Source organism: Pezoporus wallicus, unplaced genomic scaffold, assembly GCF_028554395.1.
Source record: "Pezoporus wallicus isolate ANWC-B61680 ecotype Strahan unplaced genomic scaffold, APGP_CSIRO_Pwel_v1 contig_8166, whole genome shotgun sequence".
Lineage (NCBI taxonomy): Eukaryota > Metazoa > Chordata > Aves > Psittaciformes > Psittacidae > Pezoporus > Pezoporus wallicus.
Window position 1 is genome coordinate 263,506 of NW_026638114.1, and position 27,552 is coordinate 291,057.

Genomic DNA, 27,552 nt, shown 5'->3' on the forward strand with positions numbered 1-27,552 from the left:
GGAAGTTTTTTCCCGGTCTCTAATCTGTGCTTCACTGCGGTGGGTGGGCGGGCAGGCAGATGTGGCTACCGGGACGCCCCGGCTGCAGCAGGCCCTTGGGTTGCAGGTCCCCGCGGGAGACAAACCCAGCCCGGTGTGTGTGGTGCTGGAAGAGGCCGGGCCCGCGCAGAGCACCGGCGTTCACGGAGCCGCTCCCGACCCCAGCCGCTGCCCCGCGGCCAAGACAAGATGGCGGCTCTCCGCCCTCACTGCGCTAGGCACGCACACGCACGGCGGTGTCACGCCGGAAGCGGAAGTGGAGTAGGGCCCCGGCGGAAGTGGCCGTTGTCCGGGGAGACGCCGTGGTGCTGAGGCGGCGAGACCGGTACCGGGATGTGGCGGCTGCTGCTGGCGCTGGCCTGGCTCGGCAGGGCCCTGCCTGCAGGTGAGGGCGGGGGGTGCCGGCGCTGGAACCGCGGTGGGCTCTAGGGCCCGGTCGGTGCGCAGAGCTGACATCTCCCTCCCGGCGCAGGGGCGGCGGAGCAGAGCACGGGAGGGCAGCCCCGCTGCCAAGGGGGCGGCCCCGCGCAGGACGGCGGCGAGCCGGTGCGGTACCGGACTGCGGAGATGGCGGACGCGATGCAGGGCTGCGGGGTCCCCACGCCGCAGCAGGCCGTGGTGCTCTCGGTGGTGCCCGGGGAGGCGAAGGACGGCCCGGAGGCCGCCGGGGCTACCGGGGTTTGCGACGCGTTGGCCGGAGGTGATGCATGCGGCGCGACGGGCAGCCAGTCCCGGGAGCAAGCCGGGCTGGAGACGGTGTCGCCTGCGCCCGCCGAGGAGACCAACAGCACCGACAGCGCCAAGGCTCCCAAAGTGAATTGTGAAGAGAGGAACACGACTGGTATGGAGCGCCTAATGCTGCAGATCCTGAACGTGTCGCAGGTGGGTTACCTTTCAGCACCATGTGTGTGTTGCTTTCAGTGTCTGGCTGTGTGAATGTCCTTGTGTAACATCCTCTGTGCTATCAACAGGAGGAAGTGTCTGGCCAAGGAGGCCTTTTGTGTCATTCTGAGCACAAAAAAATGAAGATAACATCTCAGTCCACATGCCTGTGTCTCATCTGTATGCAGTGAACCATCAACCTTTGTGCTGCATGGATTAGTGTGTCTCTCTGAAACTGTTAGTGGTGCTTATTGCCAGCACCTATTTCTAGTTTGTTTCTTGTAGTGGCTGTGTGTATATATACTGTTAAGTAATAAGCTTTTAAAACAACCTTTTAAAAAGTTTAAATGTAATTCTTCATCTATTAAAAAGGTTAAACAGAGGTGCAGCTACTTGATAAGTATTGCCGAGAGTCTAATCGATTGCTGAGTGATGTGTTCCTGCATAGAATTCAACTCTATCAAATACATAATCATCCATATTTGGTTTTCTCCTTCATTTTCTAAGGACCTGATGGAGTTCCTAAACCCAAACAGCAGTGACTGCACGTTGGTCTTGTTCTACACACCGTGGTGCCGCTTTTCTGCCAGCCTGGCACCTCATTTTAATTCCTTACCTCGAGCGTTTCCAACTCTTCGCTTCCTGGCCCTGGATGCATCTCAGCACAGCAGGTAATTTGCACTCCCTGTCTCTAGCATCAGTTTATTTCCTTTAGCAATCTGTCTTTTAAAACAGGGAGGCTTTTTTTTTTTCTTATAAAGTGTCAGTTTAATTTAGTAAAACTGCCACTTTGTGTGTTGTTGGTATCTTTGTTTCTTCATCCAGTGGATCCCTTCTCCTTCATGCATTGTATTTGCTTTATGTCCACCAGTTTATCAACGAGATTTGGAACTGTGGCTGTACCCAATATCCTCCTTTTCCAAGGTGCTAAGCCTATGGCTAGATTTAATCATACAGACAGGACACTGGAAACACTGAAAGAGTTCATTTTTAATCAAACAGGTAAGTGAATCAGCCCTGATGTGTCATTAGGAGGAAGAGGCTGGTTGTAGCTCCAAGCTGGGCTTTCCTCTCCCTGCTGTTTGTTCTTTGAAATTAATTTCATGAAGACCCAGCAGAGGTTTATAGAATCCATTGCTGTAGTGAGCTGGGCTTCAGAGTGTGCTGAAAGCAGGAACTCAACTCACTGGGCTGCTGTCACAGAACAGGGGGAAACAGCGGTGTTTAACTAGAGAGGGTGCTAGAAGGTTTGAGCACATCCTCTTGCCCAGCAGGTTGAGGGAAGGGATTCTTCCCCTCTGCTCATCTCTGGGGAGACACCCCTGCAGTCCAGTGTCCAGCTCTCAGACAACAACACAAGAGGGATGCGTTGGAGCGAATCTAGAGGAGGCCACAGAGATGCTGTGAGGGCTGTACACATACTGTAGTCTGGGATCAGGAACAAAGCTCCAAATGGAACCAGCTTCTCTGTGTTTAATGGTTATTTCTGGTGTTGATCAAGTGCTTTCTCTTTCAGGAATAGAAGCGAAAAGTGACGTGGTTGTTACCAAGGAGGACTGGGAAGGGCCCCTGCCCAGCGTTCTGACAAAGGGCATAGACTGGTTGCTCCTGTTCTCACTGCTCTTCCTGGCCAGCTTTGTCCTCTATGCCACCGTGCGCACGGAGAGTATTCGGTGGCTGATCCCGGGACAAGAGCATGAGCATCAGGAATAATCTGAGATCCTGAAACAGGAAAAGAATTTCCTGCTTATTGGTAATGCAGGAATTTGTATGGACTACAAGCACAGAAGGACAAGCTGTTGAATTTGGTGGTTGTAATTTATAACGTTGACTAAATATCTGCTTTATTCATCAAGCTGTAAAAAGCGAACATGTGGCAATTACTGTGGTAAGTAAACAAATATGAAAACCATGAACTAAACAAGTATTTCTTAAGCTGATCAGCTTATTGTTCCTGGACTGTAACAAATAGGTGGTGCAGTTCTCCTCTCCTCTCCTGAAGAGGTCCTCAAGCTCCATCGATCAAGATGTGTACAGCATCACCCTGGCCTGGCTGTGAGGTGCTGCCTGGCACAGGAGCAGAGGCACTTCTGCTCTGGTACAACCTGTGGATCTTTTTCAGATCCTACAGACATAGGAACTAAAGCTGTTGTGCGGTGTGGTAAACACATAGAATTAGGATGTGTTGACCACACAGATCATTTTTGGGTTTTGGCTTGTGTATTCCTGGAATGTTTCAAAGGAAACCACGGGTGAGTGGTTATGGTGCTAATTGACTGTCAGGAAAATTAACTATGAGAAAAAAGATGGTTTGGCCTTACTCTTTTTTTTTAATAAATCAGGTTTTTAGTGTAACCTTTTAAGTCACTTTCTCACAGGACTAAAAGCATGAACTTCTGAAGTACTGGTCACCTGCCCCACTTAGCAAACCCAGATTTGGTTGCACAGGCTGCAGCTGAGGCTATGCAAAGAACTGATACGGTTTCTAGCTATAAATAGTGTGGAAGACTTTGAATGAGGTATGGACTGGTATTTTGTGTGGGGGCTTGGATTATCTGATTGCGTGGCATTTATACACAGGGGAGGCTTGACATAGTACCCTGACAGGAAGCTTTAGAGTGCAAATTGAGCTGAAATGAAACAAAGACACACAAACCCAGTAAGATTCATTGTTTGCAGAGCAGTTATTTATCAGGTATTTTTCTGGTGGATGTGTCTTTCCCCTTTAGCAGCCTCAGGCTCTGTATTTCTGTGTATGAGAAGGAAACTGTGCAAACACAACGTTGGTATTGCTGCAGCTAAAGCCAGGCTGTAATTTACTAATAAAGAATGAAGAATCTGAATGAATGGGAGCGGTTTTGCCTCGGCCAGGCAGTCAGTTAGAGAGTAAGGGCAGGACCTTCCCCAGGAATGGCGGTAATTCCTAACCCATACCTGGATAACGGGTGTCACCTGGCCAAACACCGCTGTCTTGGGAGCAGCGCCCCTCCGCTGCGGGAAGCGCCGGGCTCGGTGCAGCTCCCCTTGCACCGCGCTCGTTCCGCTCCCAGCAGCCGCCGCCCGCGGGCCGGGGCCGCTGTTGCTCGGTTCTCCCCGGGCAGCGTGTCCCGGTGCACCGGAAGGCAGCGGTGGGGGCACCGCTTTCTCCCCTCGGGCCGGCGCTGCAGCGGGAGGCGGAGCCGGGGCCGGGGCCATGGCAGGCGGCGGGGCAGCGCTGCGCAGGGCGCTGCTGGGAGCGCGGAGGGCGGCGAGGCCGCGGGGAGCTGCCGGTGGGAGCCGCGCTGCCATGGTGAGGGGCGCGGCGGAGGGAGGGCGGCGGGACCGCGCTGGGCCCTGCCCGGGGAGGGGGGACCGGAACTGGGATACGGCCACGCGTGCTTGGGGTTTGAGCCGCGTGCGTTCCCTGCCTGCCATGGCCATGAGCCGCGACCCTATGGGCGAGTGTTTGTGTTTTACATGGACCCAATGGGTAATTGCAGCTCAGGTTCAGACTCTCACGTTGTACTAACGTTTTATGTAACTAACAGCTCTTTTCCCCTCAAAATGAATGTCACCAATAGCCAGGCTAAACTCGCCGTATCATAGTGTGTCGCAGGTTGGGTGCTGTCATGCTGTGTGCTAAGGTACTATTTGTGTGCTGATGCCCATGCCTTGCTGGTCTCACTGCATGTGCCCTGCCCGTGGCATGGTGTTATGTATGCAAAACTGTGAAGATGCAAGTGACATCTCCCACCTTCTCTTCTCTTTACAAGCAAGTTCCTGCTGCTTTCTGCTGCGTTTCTGCATATAGTTGTGATGTGTTGGAGGGGCTGATTCAGGACATTGCCTTCCCAACCTGTTCCTGAGCAAAACGCTGCCATCGCTGTGCTCCAGGGCTTGCATCAAGCTCAGTCTCTGTATTTCTATTAAGATCTGTATGATTTCATTCCAAGTCACATGAGCATTTTCTCATCATGAGCATTTTCTCATCACTACCTGTGTGTCCGGGTGAGGCCTTAGGAAAGTAACTGCAACATCCCTAAATCTAACAGAGAACATCTCTGCTGCCAGCCAGAGGAATGAACTTTGTGCTGCCTCCTGGTCACGGTCCTGGACTTTGCTATCGCAAATAAAACCCTCCACCCCCATTATTCCTGTATATTATCAACTAACTTCATCCCAATGCTAGATAATGTATTTCAAGCCAGCTGTTAGCTTTGGCAATTCTTGTATCTTCTTGGAAAAAGAAGAACATTAGAAACTGATGTCTGCAACTGCTGTTATAGCAACAAATCTGATAGGTGTGTTATTGCAAGTCCAAAGTTGCATTTGAAGCATAAAGAGCTGGAATTAGCTCCATTTGGGACCTGTAAACCCTGTCTCTTGGGCTGGGTGTATCCAGCTGAACACAAGTGGTGGCAGCGATGCTATGCGATTGATTTATGCCGTTTGGGGTTGGTTTTGTCCGTTATTATTGGTGAAAATGTTGCTCTTTGGCTGCCTGCCCCTTAAAGCCTCGCTCGGGACGCCTTAATTGCATTAATTCCTGCTCTGCTCGGGCTCACAGCCCCATCTGGTGGCACTGGGGCTGCTGCTGGTCTCTCACCAACTGGCAGAGGGAAGAGATTCCCTGAGCTGATACCCACAAACCTGCAAGGTCTCTGTGAAGCTTTGGGGCAAAATTGCTCATCCCTTTTGCAGACACTCTCACAAAGCTGTGCTGGCTGCTGGTACACGCACGAAAGCAATCGGAATGTTGCTGCGCTGGGGAGAGAGGTTCTTCCCATGCAAGCGTTGTGCTGGGAGCGTGGATTTGAGACCCATCGGTCACAATATGTCATATAGGTTACTGCTTTTAGTCTCTGCTTTGAGGGAAAATATCAAGCTTCTTGCAAATGCCCCATGGAAGCTCTGGCATCACACACAGCTCCAGCACTGATTCAGGTATTTAAGCAGGTAGTTTGATCTGTGCTGCCTGTGCTTGCACTGGCTTCAAACAGGCTGCTCTTGCTTCAAATCAGACAGATTTAAACAGAAACACTTTGCAGAATTGCGTGCTCGTAGCAGTAACTTGTAACTTCCCATGTTTGCATCTGTATTGTCAGTTTTCTTCCTTTTCACTGTTAAGGAGAGCTCTTTGTTGCTTGTAGAACAAGCACCAGTAGGAATAATAGCGCATGTTAGCCTTAAATTATCCTTAAATCCATTCCTGCTTTTTTAGCAATAGTAAAAGAAATAGTATGAGTAATATTCCTATTTTCTTGGAAGTAGTAAAACACAAGACAGATAGAATGTAATCTCCTGGTTTGCTTCTCCCTTTTAGCCTTATCATTGTACCTTTAGAATATAATGTAAATAATCCTTTATTTATATGGAAGATTGGAAAATGCTTCAAGTGTTACAGCATCTGTACCAATTCAGATGAACAGGAGATGGGTACAGGTACATGGTGTCCATGTTGCTTTCTGTTGCTTTTCCCTAGTTCTGTGCAAAAGCGTTTAGCATTTAACTGACCAAGCTGCAGTGGTGCTTTTGGGCTGCTTTAAGTTAAGCTGCTCTATGAAATGACAAAGTGAATTTCCCACCTCCTCACCTTTCTGCAATCCATAACCATGATTTCATTGTGTGGTTTTCTTATTGTTGAACAAAAGAGAGCCTCAGCCTCCCCCGTGTCACGTTTGTGTTCATTTCTCCTCAATAGTCTTCACAGGCCCACTGGTTGACGACGGAGGAGAGGAACCAGGTTTTACTGGATCTCAAGGCTTCAGGCTGGGTGGAGTTGAGCGAAAGAGATGCCATCTACAAAGAGTTCAATTTCAAGAGTTTTAATCAGGTAATTATTGCCAGATACCACTTTTCATATAAAGGAAGCACAATGGCTTTGATTTCCATGCGCTCCGGATGGGAAAACATTTATATTCAGAAATTCGGGAATAGCTGTGTGGAGCCAAACCCTTGGGTTTGCCTCAACGGGTGCTCTCTGATCCTGAGCTCATTAGGTGGAGGCACTTAATTCTGGTTTGGAGGTGTTAAGTAGATTTGTTCTAATGTTACAGTTTCTTGATTAGAATATCAGGGTCAGGGCCATTAATATGGGATTAGAGAAATAATATTTGATTCTGGGTTGTTTTTTTCCTCATTATTAGTACTTCCAAGTGAATACTGGAAATATGTAAGTGATGGGCAATGGAGTTCATTTTCATCAGGGAAAAACTCAAGGAAAATGGGTAAATAGAAGACTTTTGGCAAATAAGGTAGGGAGAATGTGATACATTCACTTTCTAAGCAGGAAGACAGAGTTCCATTATGTTCTTGAATGAATCTGTGATTCTGTTTTGAATCTTCTGTGATCCTATGAATCATAGTAGCTGATCTCACAGTGTGTTCACCACGTCACACTGCTGGTTAGACCTCACTGGGCTTCTATTAGGTGTAAGGATCCTGACCCACATCTCAAACTCACAAGAAGACACCTTGGACACAAACTTGCTATAGGAATACTGAGTTTATATCAAGATCTGCAGTCAGCTGCATCCCCCTAAACAACTGAGGAGTCATGACATTGCTTAGACAAGAATCATGCTCCAAGAGCAGGCATTTCCCTTCTGTTTTGTTTCTGCAGGAGAGGTGAGCGCTTCCTTGGTAGGGAGAAAAAACCCAGGGCTTTGTTTGGGCAATGGCTCTTGCTGAGCTTTTCCTTACTATGGGAGGGACGCAGCAAGCTCCAGGCTGAGGGAGGCTGTGGTTTGTTGGTGTGTAGGGACCAGGAGCTATGCAGTGAGCTGTTTATTTACACAGACCTTGTGCCTAAACCCGGACCGAGATGTTTTAGGAAGCCACAGTGAGCTAGGTAAACAGCACTTTGGAACACTGGCTCTTCTCTTGCTCTTTCAGACAGTAGCTATCATGGTAAGGAAAGCCCAGGCAGTAGAGAGAAGGTGAGTGAAGTGCTCCCTGCCCCTTTGAGCTGGGTGAAAGCAAAAGAAAACAACTGCAGAAGAATCCAGCTCCTGAGCAGGGCAGTGCTGGACAATGAGCACATCTGGAGCCACGAGTACATGATTTCCTGGATTGCACTTCAAACCTGAACGGTAATACAGAACACATAGAACTGCATCAGCTGATTCAGAGGGCAGCAAAGGAGGGAAGCCCGTGAGAGGGAGCTCAGATGAAACCTCGGTGAGATACTTGGTAGAGCAACAGGGAGAGACCAGCACATTTGACACCGGTTGGATAAAGTAGCTCTTGGAGGAGTTAAGATTTTCAGCCTTTGTGCTTTGACTATTCATGCAGTGGCATTTCTGACAGGGAATGGGTCAAAGTCTTTGTTGGCTCTGCACAGCTAGAAATGACTTATTTTTCTCCCTTAACTAAGAAGTGGGTTTGCACGCTGTAACTAAGGCAATTTGGTCAGGAGGACTTAAGCAGTGTGCCCACAGAGAGGTCAAGAGACAAATCTGTGTGTTGCACCAGCAGATACCTAGGAAACCCACTGCTTTGGCAAACATTTACAAAGTTGTGGGTTTTTTTTGGCTGTAGATTCATCTGATAGGGTCATATCCATGTCTTCCTCATTTGAGGATTGGTGAAGTGTACCAGTATAAGAAGCTGATTATATTCAAGTATGCTCATTAATAAGTGATGAGCTATACATTTATAATTCAAGATGCAGAACTGCATCTTGAATGGTTTGGGAGATGTTGGTGCAGCCTCTTTCGTTCTTGGTTGGCCTTTATGGATGTCAGGTAAGGCAGAAAGGAGAGCGAAAGGCTGGGAATTGACTTCACAACTGAACATCAAGCTGGGCAGGGGGTTCTGGGTGGAAGAAGGTTCTATGTGAATATCTGAGGGCACAGTTTCACCTGCTGATTGTTACGAACTAGCTGCAGTGTCTCCATGTGCGGTTGCAGAGGGCAGAAGCCAGTCCTGTTACACCAGTGCAGGAAAGGGCTCAGTGTGCGGATCCCCAGGGTGTTAGGGAATTAGGGAGCAAGAATTTGCCTTTCAATAAGATGAAGCTGGAAGTAAATTAATCTTATGCATGTGTGCTTATTGATGCTTAGAATGACTGTTAGTAAATACTGTGTTGATTACAACCTAGGGAACAAATGGCAGAAGTGGGGCTATACCCATGAAAAATATAGAGCTTGTAGGAACAAATTCTTTCAGGGAATAAATGTTCTGTTTGCAGTATTGAAAGTATGAATATTTAATAAAAGTCAAAGGACTTGGAAATATCATTTCCTTGGTGATCTTCCCGCTGCCCTGTTACAGATGGTGTAAAATCAGGTGTGTAAAATACTAATAACAGCAAAACAAGGCAGCTGAGCTGACAGGAAGGGTATTCCAGATTTATGTGTTGCAGATGATATTGGGATGATGAATGTATTCATTGCTCTCTATTCTTTATTGCTTCTCGCAGATAATGTTCATGATGCATGGAAAATTCTGTGCCTTTAAAATCTATGCCAGGTTTACAAAGTCTGTGTATGTCAACAGATGTTAGGAATATAAACACAACTTTCATTATGGAGTCGTGCAAATGTGTAGACATGAGCTTGCTTGATGTGTATTATTTTCAGCATGAGAATGAAATGAAACTTCTGTGAAACAAGAGTTATTTAGATTCCTGAAGCTTTCAGGCTGAGATTAGCTCAGTTAAAAGCGATCAGCGGCAGGGTCTGCCTTTGTAAGGCTGACAAGCTAATGACACTTCTGGCTTATGGAATTTGTAACCCACAGCTTGAAAGCGCTCGTGCTGTTTGTTAGTCCAAATTTGCAGGAACATAGAATCATGGAATGGTTTGGGTTGGAAGGGAGCTTAAAGCTCATCCAGTCCCAACCCCTGCCACGGGCAGGGACACCTTCCACTAGAGCAGCTTGCTCCAAGCCCCTGTGTCCAACCTGGCCTTGAGCACTGCCAGGGATGGGGCAGCCACAGCTTCTCTGGGCACCCTGTGCCAGCGCCTCAGCACCCTCCCAGGGAAGAGCTTCTGCCTAAGAGCTCATCTCAGTCTCCCCTCTGGCAGGTTAAAGCCATTCCCCTTGGCCTGTCCCTACAGGCCCTTGTCCAAAGCCCCTCTCCACCTTTCCTGGAGCGCCTTCAGGCACTGGAGCTGCTCTCAGGTCTCCCCTTAAGGAGCCTTCTCTTCTCCAGGCTGACCCAGCCCAGCTCTCTCAGCCTGGCTCCATAGGATACGTGGTTCTTTTCTCGAGTCTTCCATGTCTCTTGTCAAAGTCGGTTGGATTTGACCAGAAGGTTTAAGGGGCAACTGCCTGTGTGATTACATTTCCTTAGGTAATCACGCCAAGGCAGAAAATGCAGTTAGGAAATTACAAAGGTGGGCAAGTTTGCTGATGGTCAGGTTCAGCATTTACAGCTGCTTTCTTTTATAGGGTCCGTTTTTAATTAAGGTTGTTTTTTAAAGAAAAGGAGTAAATCATGTAGGAAGTCTGCATAAGACCTCTAACGTCATTTATGAAATGACAGGAAATCAAATGCTCTAAGAGCCTGAGAAGCTGGTTTAAATACATCTTGTGTTTGGAGGCTGCAGGACCCAGGCGAAAGATGAGCCTGAGTGGAGAGGACAGTGAGGAGATGCTTTGGAGCCCAGTGTGCAGGGAGAGTGGAAGCACATGTGTTGCGTTGCCATTGCGGAGTCTGGGGTTTTGAGTAGTGATTTAAAGATGTGCAAAACCTCTGGAACTATTAAATCAGTTCTTATTCTCACTTTGCATTTCCTTCCCAAATTCACTAGCTCACTTGCTTGTAATCCAGGGAAAAAAGTAGCAGACAGAGCATGGTATGGTAGATGCTTTGATTTCTTTTCCCCTCATTGAAATGCTGATTATTTTCCTTTAGCTATAGAGAGACATGCTCAGATTTGCTCCTTTAAATTCATCATCCTTGTTGTATTATGCCAGTTACACATCAGAATGAATTTGGTGGGATATGCAGTGGATACTCTAGAGTTATTTTGATGGGGGTACTCTGTGCCAGTCCCTGTAATGTAATCGGTGTCGATATTTCAGCTCCCTGCACATTGCTTTGTCTTCTGCATCGATCAAAGAATGGAAAAGTTGTTCTTATATATGTAGGCTGTGTATTTCATTGCTGCTTTATGCACTTAATCTTTTGGCTGTTGGGCTGAAATACGTCCACGCCTTTTATATATTGAAAACATAATATCCTTTAACCTACAATCTGCAGAGCTGAAATGAATTTCATGTTAAATATTCGGTCGTGGGCCACATCTCCAGCTTTTTATATGCCACAGTGGTCTTGTGGGGTTTTTTTTTCTTCTCCATTGTCTGATAGTGAGGTCATTTTCAGTCCTCTGAGAAATTTTATTCCCAGCCAGATGCGGGCCATATATTAAAAGTAGCACCTGTGGCTAATATCACAGCAGCTTACCATAAATTTACATGGTAACTAGGATTATATCTGTCAAGACTGCTAAAAAATGTCTAGATTTAATTTGATTTCCAGTATTGAAGGAGCTCTCCAACATTTTGCTTCATGAGTATATTTTAAAAGTAAAAATCACTCCATTGTTAAGTTTTATGGCACTCCCAGTGCCCATTAAGTTGATTTGTTAAATGGAGGTCAGAATAAAGCAAGTTGGCTGCGGGAGGATCGGAAACCAACCCAGTTGTGACAAATTTGGTTCTCGCATGTGAATCTTCTCAGAGCACGGGGAGTGATTGGATTCAGGCGCAGCTTATGTCAGTTGTGTTTAACCTCAAAGCCTGAGCAGCCTCAGCCCCCGACTGTCACTTGTGCTAAGCAAAAGGCGAACTTGTTTTCATTCATTTGGGGGGAGAATCGCTATTTTAATGGAGTGTTGGTCTGATAGAGTTTTGCGTTCGTTTGCCCATTGAATGGAAATGAATTACATTTTTTATCCGCCTAGGTAGGTGCTGGTTTTCATATAGGCTTTCCCAAACTGCTTCGTTTTCCATTATCCTTTGAGTCCTCTCCCATATGCTGTGATTTGTGCACCTGCGAAGTTATGAAGGTATTTCTGGTGGTAGTTAGGTTGTTCACTAACTTCCCCGCCTTTATGAATGCAGTAACGGAGTTACAATAAATCAGAGTTATTTATGAGTGGATTTAGAGAGTTGAGAAAAATCTTTGTATCTGAGAATAATGAATTTCTGGCGTATCTGCCCGTTGACATTTTCCTTTATTAGAAACTGATAGCGAAGCTTTGGGGACTGGCAGAGGTTAACGTGCAGGCTGAATGAACTGGCGCTGAATGTAGTGTCTGGGAGCGGAGCACAGTAAAAATATATGATTCCTGGATGCTCGCACCTTCCTTGAGCTTATTCTGGTGATTGACGGAGGAAATAACGCTCTCGCCTCGGCTTTGGAGGGTCAGGGTGCAGCTGCAGGACCTGGGCTTGGTCCTGCTGCGCCACTGCCTGGCACTGCCCATGGAAGGCAGGGAGCTCGGGCTGGGGGTGAAATGAAAGGAGAAGGTTTGGGACATGGCTTGTTTGAACGCTTATGAGTCTCCTACCATGGCTGAGGAGGAGATGGCACCGGTTCCCTGATCAGCATGTCCTGTGTCCAGTGATGCTTCCAGTTAACTGGTAGCCAGTGGTGGGAAATGATGTGAGTGAGGAAGTCCGTATTGGTGGAAGTATGTGATTGGGTTGCATCTAGGCAGAAATGAAATCCTTGGTGCTGGGAATTGGGAAATAAAGGATTCATTTTCTTCTCATGGGCAGTGTATGTAAGATCAGCCTGTGCTTCAGAATGTTTTCGGACCAGTGCTTTGCATTTGGCAACATTCTTCTGTTCTAAATAGAGTTGCGTTAGTGCACCAGCAGCCTCTTACATCTTTTAAAGGCAAAGTCTTCACCACTGGCCTTTTCTTATATGTCTGGGAACCTAGTTTTGTCCTTCAGTCCCTTTATTAGACCGTCACAGTTGTAATGCATGGAAGAAATTAGTGGCTGATCAGTGTCAGGCAGATGGTGAGCAGTGGTTCCTCCTTTTCGTACTATGGCGTATCTCATCTCCTCTTTGGCCGGGTCTATGCATAAAGATCCCACCATCCTCACATCCCATCTGCCTGTGACAAGCATCATAACAGGGCCAGTGTCCCCATTCCACTATCATCATGGCAATTCCACTGGTGTCAGGCTACGAGGATTATTTAAGATGTCGTTATATTAATCATATTTAAATGAAATTAATTCATATTTAAATTGAAGTCTCAAAGTGGGCACGTGTCCTTCATCGCCACCATGCACAATGTCCCATCCTGGGTATTGCAGAAGTTGCATCAGTTTAATTCTTTCTTGTGATTGAACCGTAATTAGGGATGCTCATTTTCTTGATGTGTTAAGTCATATTTCCCCTAGAATAAACTATTCTTTTATTATTTATAATTACCAGGGGCAATGGCATTTCTAATTGCTGCATTCCCCCCCCCAGAGGAGATCTGTTGTATCTCCATTTAAGCAGGCCTTTGCTTAAATCTGCCCAGCTGACCTTTGGGCTGCTCTCCAGTTGGCTCTAATGCAGCTGCTTTGCCTAAGAGATGGATTTATTATCACTCAAGTAGAAATTATTACAGCGTTTGCCCTGCGCTTGTTGCATGCATTGATCTCAAAGTGCAAAAGGAATTATCTGTCAAAATGCCTTTTGGGTTTCACAAGCTGTCTTGTAGCTTTGGAGTGGAAGAAACGTTCCTCCTCTTTTTCAGCTGCCCACATTGATTGTTCACTTTGTCTGAATTAAGCAGAACAAACATTCTACCGGCCATGGACGCAGGGCTGCTGCACGTTTGTACCAACAGAGAGCAAGTATGAGCAGCGCAGTTTGATTTGATCTACAGTTTGGGCTGTTTCCTTGCTAAAACACCTTTGGAAAAGGAATGGTAAATCCAATGGGTTTGAATTCAGTTGGACACCTTTGTTTGGGAAAGAGCAAGTCAGGCTGATGGTGCTGATGAAAAGATGATCGCTCAGAATAATTCTTTTACCTTTTCACTGAAGGAGATCTCATCTTCTAGCTTTTTATGCACTAAAATGGGTTTTTATGGGAATGCTGGAAAGATGCTGATAAAGTGCACGCAGCGCATCCCTCAATCTTGGTTGTTCCACCTTTTGCATCCCCTCGCTTTCAGGATAATGCCTGTGTTTTCAGACCATGAATTGCCCTTTCCCCCCACAGCTCTCACTTTCCCATATCCCCCACAGGAGACACACGCTTTGGGATATGGTTTTCTGCACTTGCAGTTCGAAGTGGGCTCGGGCTGGCAGAAATAAACCGAAATAAAACTTCCCCACCGCCCCTATTTCCAAATGAACCATTACTCACCAAAAGCACATCAAACCCACTTAGCGGACATCCGTTAATCCCGCCCTGAGCCGTCTCGGGCTTTAATGCACACTGTTTTACACGTTAAGGGGTTTGAAGTCGCGGGCCGGCGCTGACCTCTCGCATCTGCTCTTCTCGCAGTAGGAATCTCCGCTCGCCGCTCCCCGTCAGGCCGGATTAACGTGACGAAGAGCAGCGCTTCTGCTGGCTGCAATTTCAGGGCTTGATCAGAATCATTTCTTTCACAAACAATCACGGCTGGCTAAAACGTTACATCTGCTCTCCCAAGCCACTGCCAGGGCCGCGGTTTATCAGGGCGAGGAGAGGGGAACTGGTTTGTGCCTCTTCTGTAAAGCTGCAAACCTGCTTCGTGTAGGTTTTCTGTAGGGAGAGCTTCCCTTCTTCCTCTTCCCGTTGCCCTTTTCTTCCTTGAGTTTTGTTGGGCTGAGGTGAAAAGTTGCCTTGGACAAACATAAAGCTTAGAGGAGGGTTGGTGGGAGCCCTGTGCTGAGTCAGCTCCACACTGTTAGGTTCATTTATCGCTAAGGGTGCTCTGTAAGAATACATTTTGTATTCCCAGGATTAGAGAGAGTCCTGATTTAATGGTTTACTGTGATTTTCCTCATGCTGTGATGAGAAAAGCAATAGGTTTATATATGTCTGAGTATGACCAAGGCGTCTGAGGCTGGGAGACTCTTTACTCAGTGATACACTGGGTGGGTGCTTGTAGCAAGCAAAACGACTGTCAGTTGTACAAGTCCAGGACATTGTGTTTATGCATGTGTCTTGTAATGCCTAACTTAATAAACCCAGAAGTGCACAAAGGGTTTTCCTTTGTGCTGTGCTCCTATGAACTTCTAACAGAAATTGGATGTTCACTGGAGAATTAGTGTTTGTCTCCCCTGTGAGCCAGTCTCTCTGTTTCCAAATGTTCTCATGTATAAACGGTGTAGTAGTGTCATTTAACGTAGCTGCCTTTGTCCAGTTCTCCATTACCTGCTCCAGCCACTCGTCCAAATACCAGAGACAGGAGATGGATGAAGCACAGGTCCAGATTGACCTACAGATTGCATAGGGAACAGTGGGCATGGTAAACCAGGTAACCCTCTGCTTAGAGGTTGGAGGGAGCCCTGAAGAGAAACTGTTTTTCTCTTCTACTATAAAAGGCTTGCAAGCATGAAGATCCATTCTAACAACACTGTAGGATTCTTTACCAACGTAGTTGAGTGAAATGATTCCCTGACTGGATCTGCAGTAAATGTTCCTCAGTTTGCTTTACTTCACAGCTTTAGGTCTTTTTAGATTCTGGCTTGGCCAAGAGGGTCAGTATAAGACCTCTTCAAATGCCTCGCACCTCCATCACGAGTTCTTTGTTGCATGTTTGAGTTGCTGACCTTGTCTTTAACATAACAAGGAGAAACAGAAAAGCTGACAGTGTAGTGGGTGAGGATGCTGGAAGATGAAATGAGCTGGTCATGAGACCAGCCGCTTCTCTTAATCCATCATAAAGCAATGCCTTTCTTATCACTCCTTGATGTTTTCTGAGAATCATAAATGGTAGAGATTTAGAGGATTATCAGAGGCAGGATATGATTACCCTTGAATACTCAGCAGAGAAGATCTTGGATATTAAACTGGTAGTGTGTGTAATCTTGGCCAGAAGACCAAGGAGAGTTTTGCCTGAGCACTCCCTGTGATATCAACAGCATGTATGGCATGTGAGCTTCACTTTCATATCTACAGAATGAAGTCATTCCTTCTCATACAAGTAAAAAGAAACACTGGGGAAAACAGTGGTATTTCATTCTGTAGCCAGGCCTGTTCCATCCAGAACGTGGTGCAATGGAATAATGAACTCCTTTCTACACCCATACCTGAGCCCTATAAAAGCCAGAGGATTTGAGCACCTTTTGGAAGTGGAGCATTCACTTCAATTAATTCTTGCTTGCTCTGGTTTACAATAGCTTCATGTCATGGGCTGGCACTGAGAGATCAAGGACAGTTCATTGCCTGAGCAACAGCATCCTTGTGCAGTATGAAACACATCAGTGAGCAGAGTCCCTTAGCAGGGATTGGAAAGCTTGGAACTGGGGACTGACTGCACCTTGTTACTAGTTTATTTTTATAGTGGTTTGTGTGATGGTTTTATTAGGGTGCAGCCACGGGTTTGATTTGCTGGGCCAAACATTTGTGTTAACAAGTGAAATTATCATTGTTCCTTCAGTTGCACAGCCAGGAGAGTTTATTATTCTAAGTGACTGATTGCTTTAGCAGGTGCTGGGTTAATGGGGGCTTTGCTGTATTATTTCATGTTTTTAGGTAGGGTGCAAAAAGCTCATTTTGAAAAGTCATGTTCCTTGAAACAGCTATTTTATTTGGTGTAAACCTCCTAAGTGCAACCTTCCTATTCCTTTTTTCTTAGCACAAAGCACACAGAAATGGCTTGCGAGGTGGAGAGCTGCATTTAGCTGACTGTGGCTGGAGGATTTCTTCCATGTTCTAATTCAGTCCTGAAGCTGGCATTATTTTCCTTCATTTTCTTAAAAAAACAATTTAGACATCTGCATGTTTTAATGTGTAAAATAACATTTGTGAGTCTGTGTTCACCGAAAGTGCTAAGGAACTGGGGAGAAAAAAGGCATTTATTTTGCATATTTCTATACAAAGTGATGTATCACAAATTCCACAGCTCCTTGTTCCAGGTTTGGTTGGGATTTAGGATGTCTACTTTGCAGTCATCTTTATGGGCAGCTATAATTATTTGTATCTTATAAGCAAATGAATGTATTTTTTAGTATGGTTGTATTGACTTTTATCACTCCCAGAAAGAAGTTTCTATGCTGCTTTAAGACATCTCCGTGTTCCCCTACTTCTACTCCATCTAGTTGGAGGAATAGGTGGTTAATTTTGGTGTGAAGTCTGTTCGTTGAATCACTGACAATATTATCTGCTTTCTGTTCGTGAAATCCAGGTGCAATCACTTACTGTAATAAAAATGAGAATAGGGAAAATGAGCCTTGGCACTGAGGCTGCTGGAAAAGTCAAGACGTGACGAGGAAGAAGGTAATAGAAAGTAACGTTTTGCATCGTGTTATCACCGATAGGAGAAGAATAGGTATAAATTCAGCAGTTATGAAAATCCTGATGTAAACGGGCTGAGAAAAGATAAATGTTGAGGGGGTTTGTGCAGTTGAGGTTTTATTAAGCACGAGGGAAGACAAAGGCAAAGCAAGGAGAAGGCTCTGAGAGCAGGTCAGTGCTCTCTGCCTTCCTCTCGGACCCTCTTCTTGCATTGATCCACATCCCTTGGCCTCAGCAGAAAATCTGCATCTGCTTTTCAGACCAGTTGAACCTCAGATGGGGCAAATTACGCTTGCACCTGCTTTATGGCAAAGTGATGTCATGGATTGGGCTTGGAAGAAGCCTCTGACTTGGACTTCTTCTGGAGAGCTGCATCTTGAGCATCATTAGGACCATGTCACGTCTTGTGCAGCACCTGGTCTGGCTTGTGCTGAGTGAGCATAAACTTCCCTTGGCCGTGAGCTGCTCAGGCTTTTCCTGGGACAGCATTCCTGGAATTGCCTTCTGTCATCTCCTGCAGCTCTTGACATTGTACCGGTACCTGTGTGAGAAACGTTCCCGTGGAGGAAAGGCCATGCCTCCGAGCTCCGCTGCTCTCTGCCTCCATTTATTCTTCATGTTCTTGAAATTGGTAAATCATATGACAATAAACAGAAATACCCTCAATGAAGAGAGAAGGGGAAACTGTTGTTTATCTGGTCAGGTGGTTTAGATTAGCAGTGATGCTGGTCTGTATTATGTTACTTTAAATCATAGTGTCCCAACAGGACATAAATTATGAAGATTGTTACAGTATGTTTCATCCAATGTAAGATCAACAAATTGGAATAATTTTTGTAATAGGAAAATCAGTGCTTTGGCAAGGTTATTGTTGGGGAATTAAATTTAACTTGAGCTTTGCTTGCATTATTTCTTAATATATAAAAACTATTTGCATAATGTATGAAGTATAAACATTTTTCGAATCAAAGGCAAGGCTGCCTTTTCCAAGATTACAGCGAGTGGCAAACTACTTAGAATAGATCAGTGTTTGTGCTTTTGCTGTCAAAAATGTTTGATATAGAGCTGGCGAGCTAGTTTCTTCACCGACATAATTGTAAACAAGTGTTGGGAGACAGAAACAGCCTTCTTTTGTGGGACATGGTGTAAAGGTTTTCACATACGCTGCTGCAGGTCTAACATGGACAGCAGTGTTTACAGCTAGAATAGGACTATAAATAGGTAAGTTTTTGGGAGGGCAAAGCAGCATTTCACTTTTGGATAAATGATGTGTGCAGAGAAGCATGGGGGATGCGAGCGGTCAGCCCTGGCTTTGAAAGGAATATTGTAAATGCAGGAAAGCACAGAAATGAAGTAGTTGTGGGGGTTTTGTTACAGCTTCATATGTTATTATGAAGACAGAAATGGCATCTCAGTGCATGCCAGTGTGTTGGTAGTGTTCCTCTTCCCTCTTTTCTCTTTATTAGTGTCCTTCAGGGTTAGGAACACTGCTCTCCTCCATCACGAGTGATGCGTTGGGAATGATGCTCAAGCTATTAAAGAGGAGAAAACCAGATCTCTGCCAGTGGTTTGCTGGGTGGTTTTCACCTCCAGACCATGCTGGGGGTGCCTGGATGGGGTGGGATGGAGGGAGTAGGGAAATGCGGGCACACTCTCAGTGGATAGGGATGTGAATAAGCTGAGTTCAGTTCTTTTTTGGGGTGTGTTTTAGTTGCATTGTCTCCTGTTGTTCTTGGAATTATATTTAAAAGGGGGAGAGCAACGGGAAGGTGTTCCCCTGATTTATGTCAGGGGTGAATCCAAACAAGGCTTGAAAGAAAAAAAAAGGAAAAGGGAAATACCTAATGCTGCATGGATCCAATGCCTGTGGGAATGGTTCAGGTAGGTTGATGATGCCAACAGGGAAGAATCCCGAAATGGGTACATGGTTTTGAGAATGAATGCCTGTCCTCCTGTGCTGCTATCACTAGTTGGGTTCCTCTCTTTTGCTGTTTTAACCATGGTGTCACTCTCAGGTGAAGAGTGTGGTTTTGTGAGTCCTTCTTAATGGAGTAAATGGAATGAAACCAGCATTTGTCTTCAGAGCACAACATAAAACATCATGGCAACCCTTGTGGTGAGCTAAGCATAACTTCCAATAGCTCAACATTAAAGAACTTTTTGCTTTTATGTGCTGGCCTGTAGCTCGCTCTTAGGTAGCAATGTCAGCTGGATGTGTGAAAGCTTCTGCAGTTTGGAAGTGAACCTTAATGATTCGAGTTTATTGTTGTTATAAGTGTCAAGCTGCTAAGGAGAACATGTGCTGTATCCTGAGTATTTTTTACTCTGGGTGAATGGAAAGCAAATGTGTGAAGCACAGTCTTCTCTTGCCTTGTATGACAAGGACTCTATAACTTGTTTTACTTGTTCATTCCCCACTGATAAATGATACAGATGAAGCCTGTGTGGGTGGGGAAGGGAAGACAGGTAGCCCTCGTACCGCAGAAGGTCAAGGTTAATGCTACCTCCAGCATTATAATGACAGATGGGAGGCAGAAACCTTAATGTACTTGTGATTAGCATATGGTTTCCTTGGCTGAGTGTCCGAAGGATTTAAGAAGCCCTGGTCCGCACTTCATAGCGTTCACATGTTAAAACAAACAAATAAAAAGTGTGTATGGTTTTATTGTTGAGCCTTTCAGCTGTTTCCCTTGAATATCTGCGCTTTTGAGTCAAGTACTGTCAGCTGCTGTGTTCTGGAGATGCACTGGGGTAATCCATCACCAGGGACTCGCGGGCGGGTGATGTATTAGCACGACATATCGACCTGTGTTCCTCTGATGTATAACTCATCAAGATAATGTTGGCAAGCATTGTACAAAAGGCAGCATGTTTAAAAAGTATTAAGATGAATTGATTCCTTGCTTAAGAAGTGTGAAAGGAAGAATAATAGCAGATTAGCTCTGGGATACTGTGGTTCTCCCGGAGCCGTGCTGCGTTGTGCGGTGCAGAGGGACGGATGGAATTTCATCTTTCCTCCCGCTTCTGACAGCAAAGTGTCTGGCCCTGGTTTTCCCATTCTCAGGCAAAAAAAAGTCGCATTAAATCTTACGTTGTGATCGTGTATTTCAAAAGCAGTTTGGCCAGTCTTGGAGAATTGTGTGTTACCTGATTTGTTTGGGGGTTTGTTTTACTCTTTTAGGTTAACTCGTTCTAAGAGTAGCCCTGATTTTTATCTCATAAAGACGTACTACGGCTGCCAGTATTTAAAAACCATTTTGGAAGTGATGTTATGACTGAAACACCATTAGTTTTTAGTTCCTTCTTTCATGGTCTTAACAGGCATGAAGGGAGCTCAAGGCATGTCATTGTCTGTGTAGGATTGCTTCACTCGCTGCTGCTGCTGTGGCTCTTCGTGGTTCCCTGCAGGGACTCTGCAGTCTGCATTACTTAGGTGACTTGATGTACTCATTTAACGTAACCTGGATGTTATTTTAGCCCAAATGTCCTAAAAGGATTAAGTTGAAAATGTCTGTCTTATATGCCTGTCACTGAAATATCCGAATACTTTATCATACTTAGTACATCGACCCTCACTTAATACTTCTTTATGGCTTCTAGAAAATGCACCAATCCTTTCTTTTTCCTCCCTTTTAGTTTTGAAGGCAAAATCGATAAAAGTTCTTGTTAGTGACCAAGGGGCTGCAGATCTCTGTTATTAATAGTGAAAGTCAGGACTGTGTTGAGTCTTACTGGCGTGAGTAAAGTACTTGTCCCACTTTCATCAAGAAACGTGTGATGGTCCGATAAACTCTGCCCACCAATGCAGGCTTGGCAGTGATCTTGCACTGCAGACTGCAGAATAATTCCCATTATTTTTAATTCACGTTGAAGAAGTGCAGACTCCTGCTCCAATTAAGGTTGGTTGTGTCGCCGGAATGTGGTAATTACTTTAATTGATCACAAGATAGTTTCCTTGATCACCAATTAGACCAAATTACCGATCAAGTTTCAAGACGTGAAGAAATGTCCAAACTGATTTTGTGTAATAGTGTTTTCATATCCAATCAAACCTAAATATCTTTTCCTTCCAGAGCCAATTGTATTTTCCCTAAGCAAGGTTACGGCTCTACAAATATAAAGGTGATTCATCAACAATAGCGTTGCAATGCGTTTAATTAGCAAAGGAAGTATTTAGGACCTTAATGGAGATTGCAGCAGTGAAATTGCTTGGTAGAACCGTGGCTCATTTATTAGTGGGAGATGCACTTTGTGTATCATTAAAATAAGCTAAAATGCAAGAAATAAGTTGTTTTGGGTGATGGAACTAGATGATGGTAAGGTCCTTTCCAACCCGAACCATTCCATGTGCAGAGAGGGACACCTCACACTAAACCATGCAACTCAAGACTCTGTCCAACCTGGTCTTGAACACTGCCAGGGATGGAGCATTCACAACCTCCCCGGGCAACCCATTCCAGTGCCTCACCACCCTCACAGGAAAGAATTTCCTCCTTATATCCAATCTAAACTTCCCCTGTTTCAGTTTTAACCCGTTACCCCTTGTCCTGTCACTACAGTCCCTAATGAAGAGTCCCTCCCTAGCATCCCTTTTATTCACCTTGAAGGCATTTGGTTGTTGTGGTGCACCGGTTGGAAAGGATTTGGTGGTCCACTAACTGGGAGGATTTGTAGTCACAAAGTGTGAAGGAAAGTCTGCAGAGCAGATTAATTTAGTGGACTCATTTGCTTGCATGGCTCACTCCATTGGGGCAACGATTATTATCACACAGTCAATGAACTGTGTTTGTGTAGTGTAACCTGTGTGTATGCATAGGCGGGGGAGTACCTGGGATGGACAGACACCAGTAGAGCAAACACGAACCTAGTAGGGATCTTCATAAATACAATGTATTTTTTACTCTCATTGTTTGTACAAAGGCAATCCAGTTGCTGTTTTAAACTTCTGGGGACATTCCTGTTACAGATTCCTGTACTGGAAATAGCATTTGTATGGACACACTAAAACCATTTAAATCAAATAATCATTTGGCTTTATTAAGGCAGAAGTTTCCCAAATCATTTCAGACATCTAATGCACAACTTGCAGCTTTCTGCTTCAAAAGCTGCTGCTGAAACATTTGCAGTTTTTAAAAGCAGTTGTTCGCTCCAAGTAAAACTAAACCGAGGGAAGTCAGGTTTTCCTGAATTTTGGAATGCTCTTGGGTCAAAGAAAAAAGCTTTTTAATTGCTGACAGTTTGGTGATTTCCAAATGACAAACCTCATTGGAATGATTTTCTCTGATTATAACGTTTGTGTTCGTTTGACTGGCAAAGCAGCTAACAAAGTCATACTTCATCCAGGCACCAATTCCTTTCTTTACTTAAAGGTTTTTGTAATTTGTGAGAGGAAAAAAGACTTGAAACTATTATCAACCATTATATGTTATTCATTGACCACATGTTTGTTTGAAATGGCCATCGCTTGGCAGAATGCGGGCTACGTACGTTCTCTTCCATAAGTTAGCACTAAAAACCTACCTAAATCAGGTAGAGTTTTGTTGAGCTTGTGTTATAATATGAACCAGACTATAATGTGGATGTTACTTTAGTTTTGCCTGTTAATTCAAGTCCTGAACCTCAGTAGATGGAGCTGGGTATGAACAAAGCCCGCTGACTTAGAGGCGTCCTGCTCACGGACCGAGGCCCTTTGGGCCCCGCTGTGTAATTGCATCCTTGATTTACATGGACATTCTAATTTTCTTCATAATGCAGTGATTTGCCCCGAAGTATTTTTGCAAGAGCCTGCTATTAGTTTCTTCTTGGGGCTGTGATAAAACCTGCGTCCTGGGGGAGCGTGCCATGCAGAATATAGGGGCAGAGCATGGGGAAACCTATTTTAGTTCATTTAAAGGGGAAATGCTTTCTCCTAAAGCAGAGGGGCAAACCCACCTGTCCCTTTTTTCCCCCCAGTAAAATAAACAGCAAAGATAGTTACATGGAAGGATGAGTTCCTTGAAGTTGTATCAGTAATACTGTGGCATGATGCTTAATTAGAAATGACACGTTTCTAAGATGCAGTAAGTGATGAAGGGTTTGGGGTGGATGTTTAAAAGCACTGTTGGATGCCAGAGGTGAAATCATTGATCTCATGCAATGGCTTTGAATCCTGGAGGAAGTAGCACTGAGCAGTGATTTACCAGGGTCTGAAGGAGATGATTTCAGCAGTCTCAGGAAATGCTCCAGTGGTGTGAGACGCTGAAATGCTCCTTTAGCACACACAAACCTGAGGTACAGCAATCTGGAGCATCTCTAGGAGTTTTGGAGTGAATCTTGCAGATCCCCTGCCAGTCTTGGCAGGTGAGGGTGTATTTTCCTCTTTGCTTTTTCTCTCCTTAGGCTTTTGGATTTATGACACGTGTTGCTCTACAAGCAGAGAAGATGAATCACCACCCAGAATGGTTTAATGTCTACAGCAAGGTAACGTGTTCACCAGCTCTATTTACAGGCATGGCAAGTTAAGGAGACCAAACCACTCTCTGCCTGTAGCTTATAATATACAAGATAAGGGAATAGAAATAGATTGTGTCTTTATAAAGAGATTTGAGGTTTTAAAGAGACGCCGAGATATTTGTAGTGGTGAGGAATCAAGAATCAAGCTCTTTGTGGTTGCCGCCAGCTGCATGGTTTGGACCTATAACTTCACCTCTCAAAATCAAATAGAAGCCTTTAAACTCTTATTTAGCCATCCTGAATAAATCACTGTTTGGAAACTACTCACCAACTCTCATTCCTTTCTGTGTGGCAAGTCAGGAGCCCAGCAGTGTAGGGTGGTAGGGTATCTGTGTAGGTACCTAAATGGGAGCCTGGCACTCTCAGTTTAGGTTTGATTTTCTAAATCTTATAGGCTCCCATGTCTCTACATAGCAGCTTATAACATTTGTTTATAATATTACCTAACTCATGGTGGTCTCGTGTTTACAAGAGTTACAAGGTACATGGCAACCCTCGAATGAAAGGTGCTGTGTGAAAGGGGAAATTATTGCTCTCCCTTTATTTTTATTTCCTAATACTTCTCATTGCATTGTATCAAGTTGGTTTAGCATTTGGTGAATATAGCAATACTGGTAAAAATACACTGAAAGGAGGTATGGACAAGCAGCCTGTGGCTTGGAATCACTAGAGCAGGACATCTCCACCTCTATTCCCTGTGGCAGCATCGCCACACCAGCTCCTCTCCATCAGCCCTTCAGGTCCCCCTGTTTAAGGGGACATTAAATGACTGCTGAGCAAAGACCTACTCACCTGCTCTTCACCATTTTTGGGTGTTTCCAGACTATTCACAATTCATCTTTTTGCCCAAAATCCCAGTCGAAGGCAAGACAAATGCACCGCATCATCCGCCTTAGTCTGCACAAACCGGCGCAGGCAGCTGCATCACAGCAGAACGCACCAGCCCGTTTGTTTCCCTTCTTGGAATTAATCTGCACCAGGCATAACCAGTTCTTCACCTCCAGGGTGCTGGGTTTTTAACCAAACTCTGGAGCCCCTGACTGGGCCGTTGGCAGCTTGGTTCTTCATGAAACCCATCTGTGGGATTTAAACGTGAAGAGTGAGTTATTTAATCAGACGCCTCTTCTTGGGTGAAGCCCAAGAACACCAAGCCTGTTTTCTTCTGTGAAGGGGCTCACTTTGGTTACACTTCAGGCTCTATTGAGCATCCCCACCTACAACGTCTTCTGGTTTACATGAGCAGAGCATCCAGCTCGCTGCTGGTGGGGAGCATCATGTAAAACCAGCTTGCCAGAGGCACGCAGCATTCCCGATGAATTGCTGCTCGACTGTGTCTGAGATGAGAATGGTTTTGTAACCCCTTTCTTTTCCTTTTCTGACAGGTTCAGATAACTCTGATTTCCCACGACTGCGGTGGACTGACCAAAAGAGATGTGAAGCTGGCTCAGTTTATTGACAAAGCTGCTGCCTCAGTGTAACCAGGATGTAAAACACTTCAATACGGCGTCCACCAGTATTATGTAAATAGTATCCCTCATTCCTTGTAACCCTTATTTCCCAAATCTCCTGAGACAGGATGCTTTGTAAAGAGTGGCTTAGCTTTCTTGGCCTTTAAGATCTTAGTCTTGTGACCCCTCTGGATGCCTGTGCTTGTCCTTTGCTGTCGCTGGCGCTGCACACGGATGTAGCAGATAAATCACCAACAAGTAAATTTTGAACAGTGCTTTTCTAGAACCTCTGACAAGCTGGAATGAAAGCAGGAGCCCAGCCACAGGGGCCGGTGTTCCCCAGGCCCACAGGAGCCTGCTCCGTGCCCAGGCACTTCCCTACTATAGATTTATACATCTCTGCACTTCGAACAGTGGGAGAGCAGCCAGGCTGGATCAGTCCCTCTGAACTGGTCCCTCCATCTCTGCAAGCGACCCATGGCAAGTACAAGGGGTGCTGGTGAGATCAGTGCAAGCTGCTGCTGCTTCCTTGGAGTTGCAGCTCAACTGGCAATTACAGCTTTGCAGTTCAGTGTTTCTTCTGTGCTTGTCTGCTGGCTCTTTGAGCCCTTTTGCACGCACAGTCCAGCAGCTATACCCAGCAGCAGTGTGGCTGCCTGAGAACCCTTCCCCATCTCAGATGCAGCACTGGGTCCTGCAGCTGCTGAAAACTTTAGCTTTTGGTCCAGCAAGTACAAAAAGAGCCCAGATTCACACCATGAAGTGCAGCACGTGGCTGAGTGTGTGGCTGGGCCGGGTCAGGACTCATCACCTTGTGGGACTGAGCCATTATTTGTGTTGTAACACTCATACCCACTGGATCCAGGCACCATCCAGAGCTGCCGGCAGTGAAGGAAGCGGCATTAGCAGGATTCTTGCTAAGCTGGGCTCTTCTGGAGCTATGCTCACCCTTTTTTTTTCCCCCTCTGTAGCTACAATTACTCATCGCCAACATTGTTCCAAGAGCTGCAGATCCCGCTGACGAGCTTTAATTTCTGCCTTGGTTTCAAAGCCTTTGTTTTTATCCGATGATCCTCACCGAGACAGATTTCCACTGCCGGCAGGGAGGTTTCAACCTGCTTAAGGCTTGCAGAAGGGCCTCTGGGCTCCGCAATCCCGCTGCAGTGTCCCCGACGTGTACTGTCATGCCCTGCAAGCAGCTCTTGGATGGGGGAGATTGACACCTCCCAAATGCCTGAGTGCATTGCTCGCATGACACAGCCACCAGCTACTGAGAAGGGAGATCCACGAGCGCCAGCGTCTATATCGGGGGGGTGTACGCGAGGTGTGTGGTCTCTCAGATATGTGGGATGCAAAATGCCACATGGCTGCCACGCGAGTGTTGCTGTGGATAAAATAAGAAAGGTATTTTTTGTTAATCCTTAGCAAGTGCACTGTCATGTGCTAATTGGTCACAGGAAGCAAGGTGACCTATAGGGATGTTGGGGAGGGACTCTTCATTAGGGACTGTAGTGACAGGACAAGGGGTAACGGGTTCAAACTGAAACAGGGGAAGTTTAGATTGGATATAAGGAGGAAATTCTTTCCTGTTAGGGTGGTGAGGCACTGGAATGGGTTGCCCAGGGAGGTTGTGAATGCTCCATCCCTGGTGGTGTTCAACGCCAGGTTGGACAGAGTCTTGGGTGAGATGGTTTAGTGTGAGGTGTCCCTGCCCATGGCAGGGGGGTTGGAACTGGATGATCTTAAGGTCCTTTCCAACCCTAACTGTTCTATGATTCTATGTTGGTATTTATTATTGGTAACACTACTTGGGGGATCGCGTTAAGACCTAAAAAGACCCAAATTCTGAGTACGTGCTCCCAAGTTCGCTGCTCACAAAGTGCCTTTCCCCAGTGAAGTATTTCCCTGATATGGTTGGAAGCGGTCACTGTTGTGAGGGATGAACAGAGCTAAAACAAACAGGGAGGCTGGGATGTCTCCTGTCACTGGTGGGGGAGTGAAAGGAGCTTCCCCCAAAGTTGTAACAACGTCTCTAACGAGCTGTGAAAACTCTGTTGTTAGCAATGGGTACCGAACGCGTGCGCTCCAAATAAAACCAATCACATCAAATTCCTCCGCTGTGATTTGCTTTATTATTGTACAGATGTGACAAAGCTGTTTAGTTTTCAGAGAAATTGAAGATAAATAACGTTTAGCTACTGGGAGGTCTTTGCTTTAGAATATTGATGTTTATTTACATACTCCGAGGCAAAAAGAATCCCCACCAGCCAATTGAGCTGCAGAGCTGCAGCGTCCAGC

At 45.6% G+C, this 27,552-nt stretch overlaps 2 protein-coding genes across 4 annotated transcripts; both read left to right on the plus strand.

The window, feature by feature from the left end:
• The first annotated feature begins 358 nt into the window (after positions 1-358).
• Positions 359-3,276, plus strand: TXNDC15 (thioredoxin domain containing 15). Its single transcript, XM_057409422.1, has 5 exons — positions 359-424; positions 512-921; positions 1,429-1,592; positions 1,793-1,923; positions 2,438-3,276. The coding sequence occupies exons 1-5, from the start codon at positions 373-375 to the stop codon at positions 2,632-2,634; spliced, it is 954 nt and encodes a 317-aa protein (XP_057265405.1). The 5' UTR covers positions 359-372; the 3' UTR covers positions 2,635-3,276.
• A 787-nt stretch (positions 3,277-4,063) lies between these two features.
• Positions 4,064-27,363, plus strand: PCBD2 (pterin-4 alpha-carbinolamine dehydratase 2). 3 transcript variants are annotated; one of them, XM_057409424.1, is made up of 4 exons: positions 4,064-4,210; positions 6,602-6,733; positions 23,693-23,773; positions 25,189-27,363. In XM_057409424.1, the coding sequence occupies exons 1-4, from the start codon at positions 4,115-4,117 to the stop codon at positions 25,282-25,284; spliced, it is 405 nt and encodes a 134-aa protein (XP_057265407.1). In that variant the 5' UTR covers positions 4,064-4,114; the 3' UTR covers positions 25,285-27,363. The 3 variants fall into 3 exon arrangements, with proteins under 3 accessions (XP_057265407.1, XP_057265408.1, XP_057265409.1); XM_057409425.1 differs by lacking the exon at positions 4,064-4,210 and adding an exon at positions 5,328-5,354; XM_057409426.1 differs by lacking the exons at positions 4,064-4,210; positions 6,602-6,733 and adding an exon at positions 17,231-17,296.
• Positions 27,364-27,552: the final 189 nt, after the last annotated feature.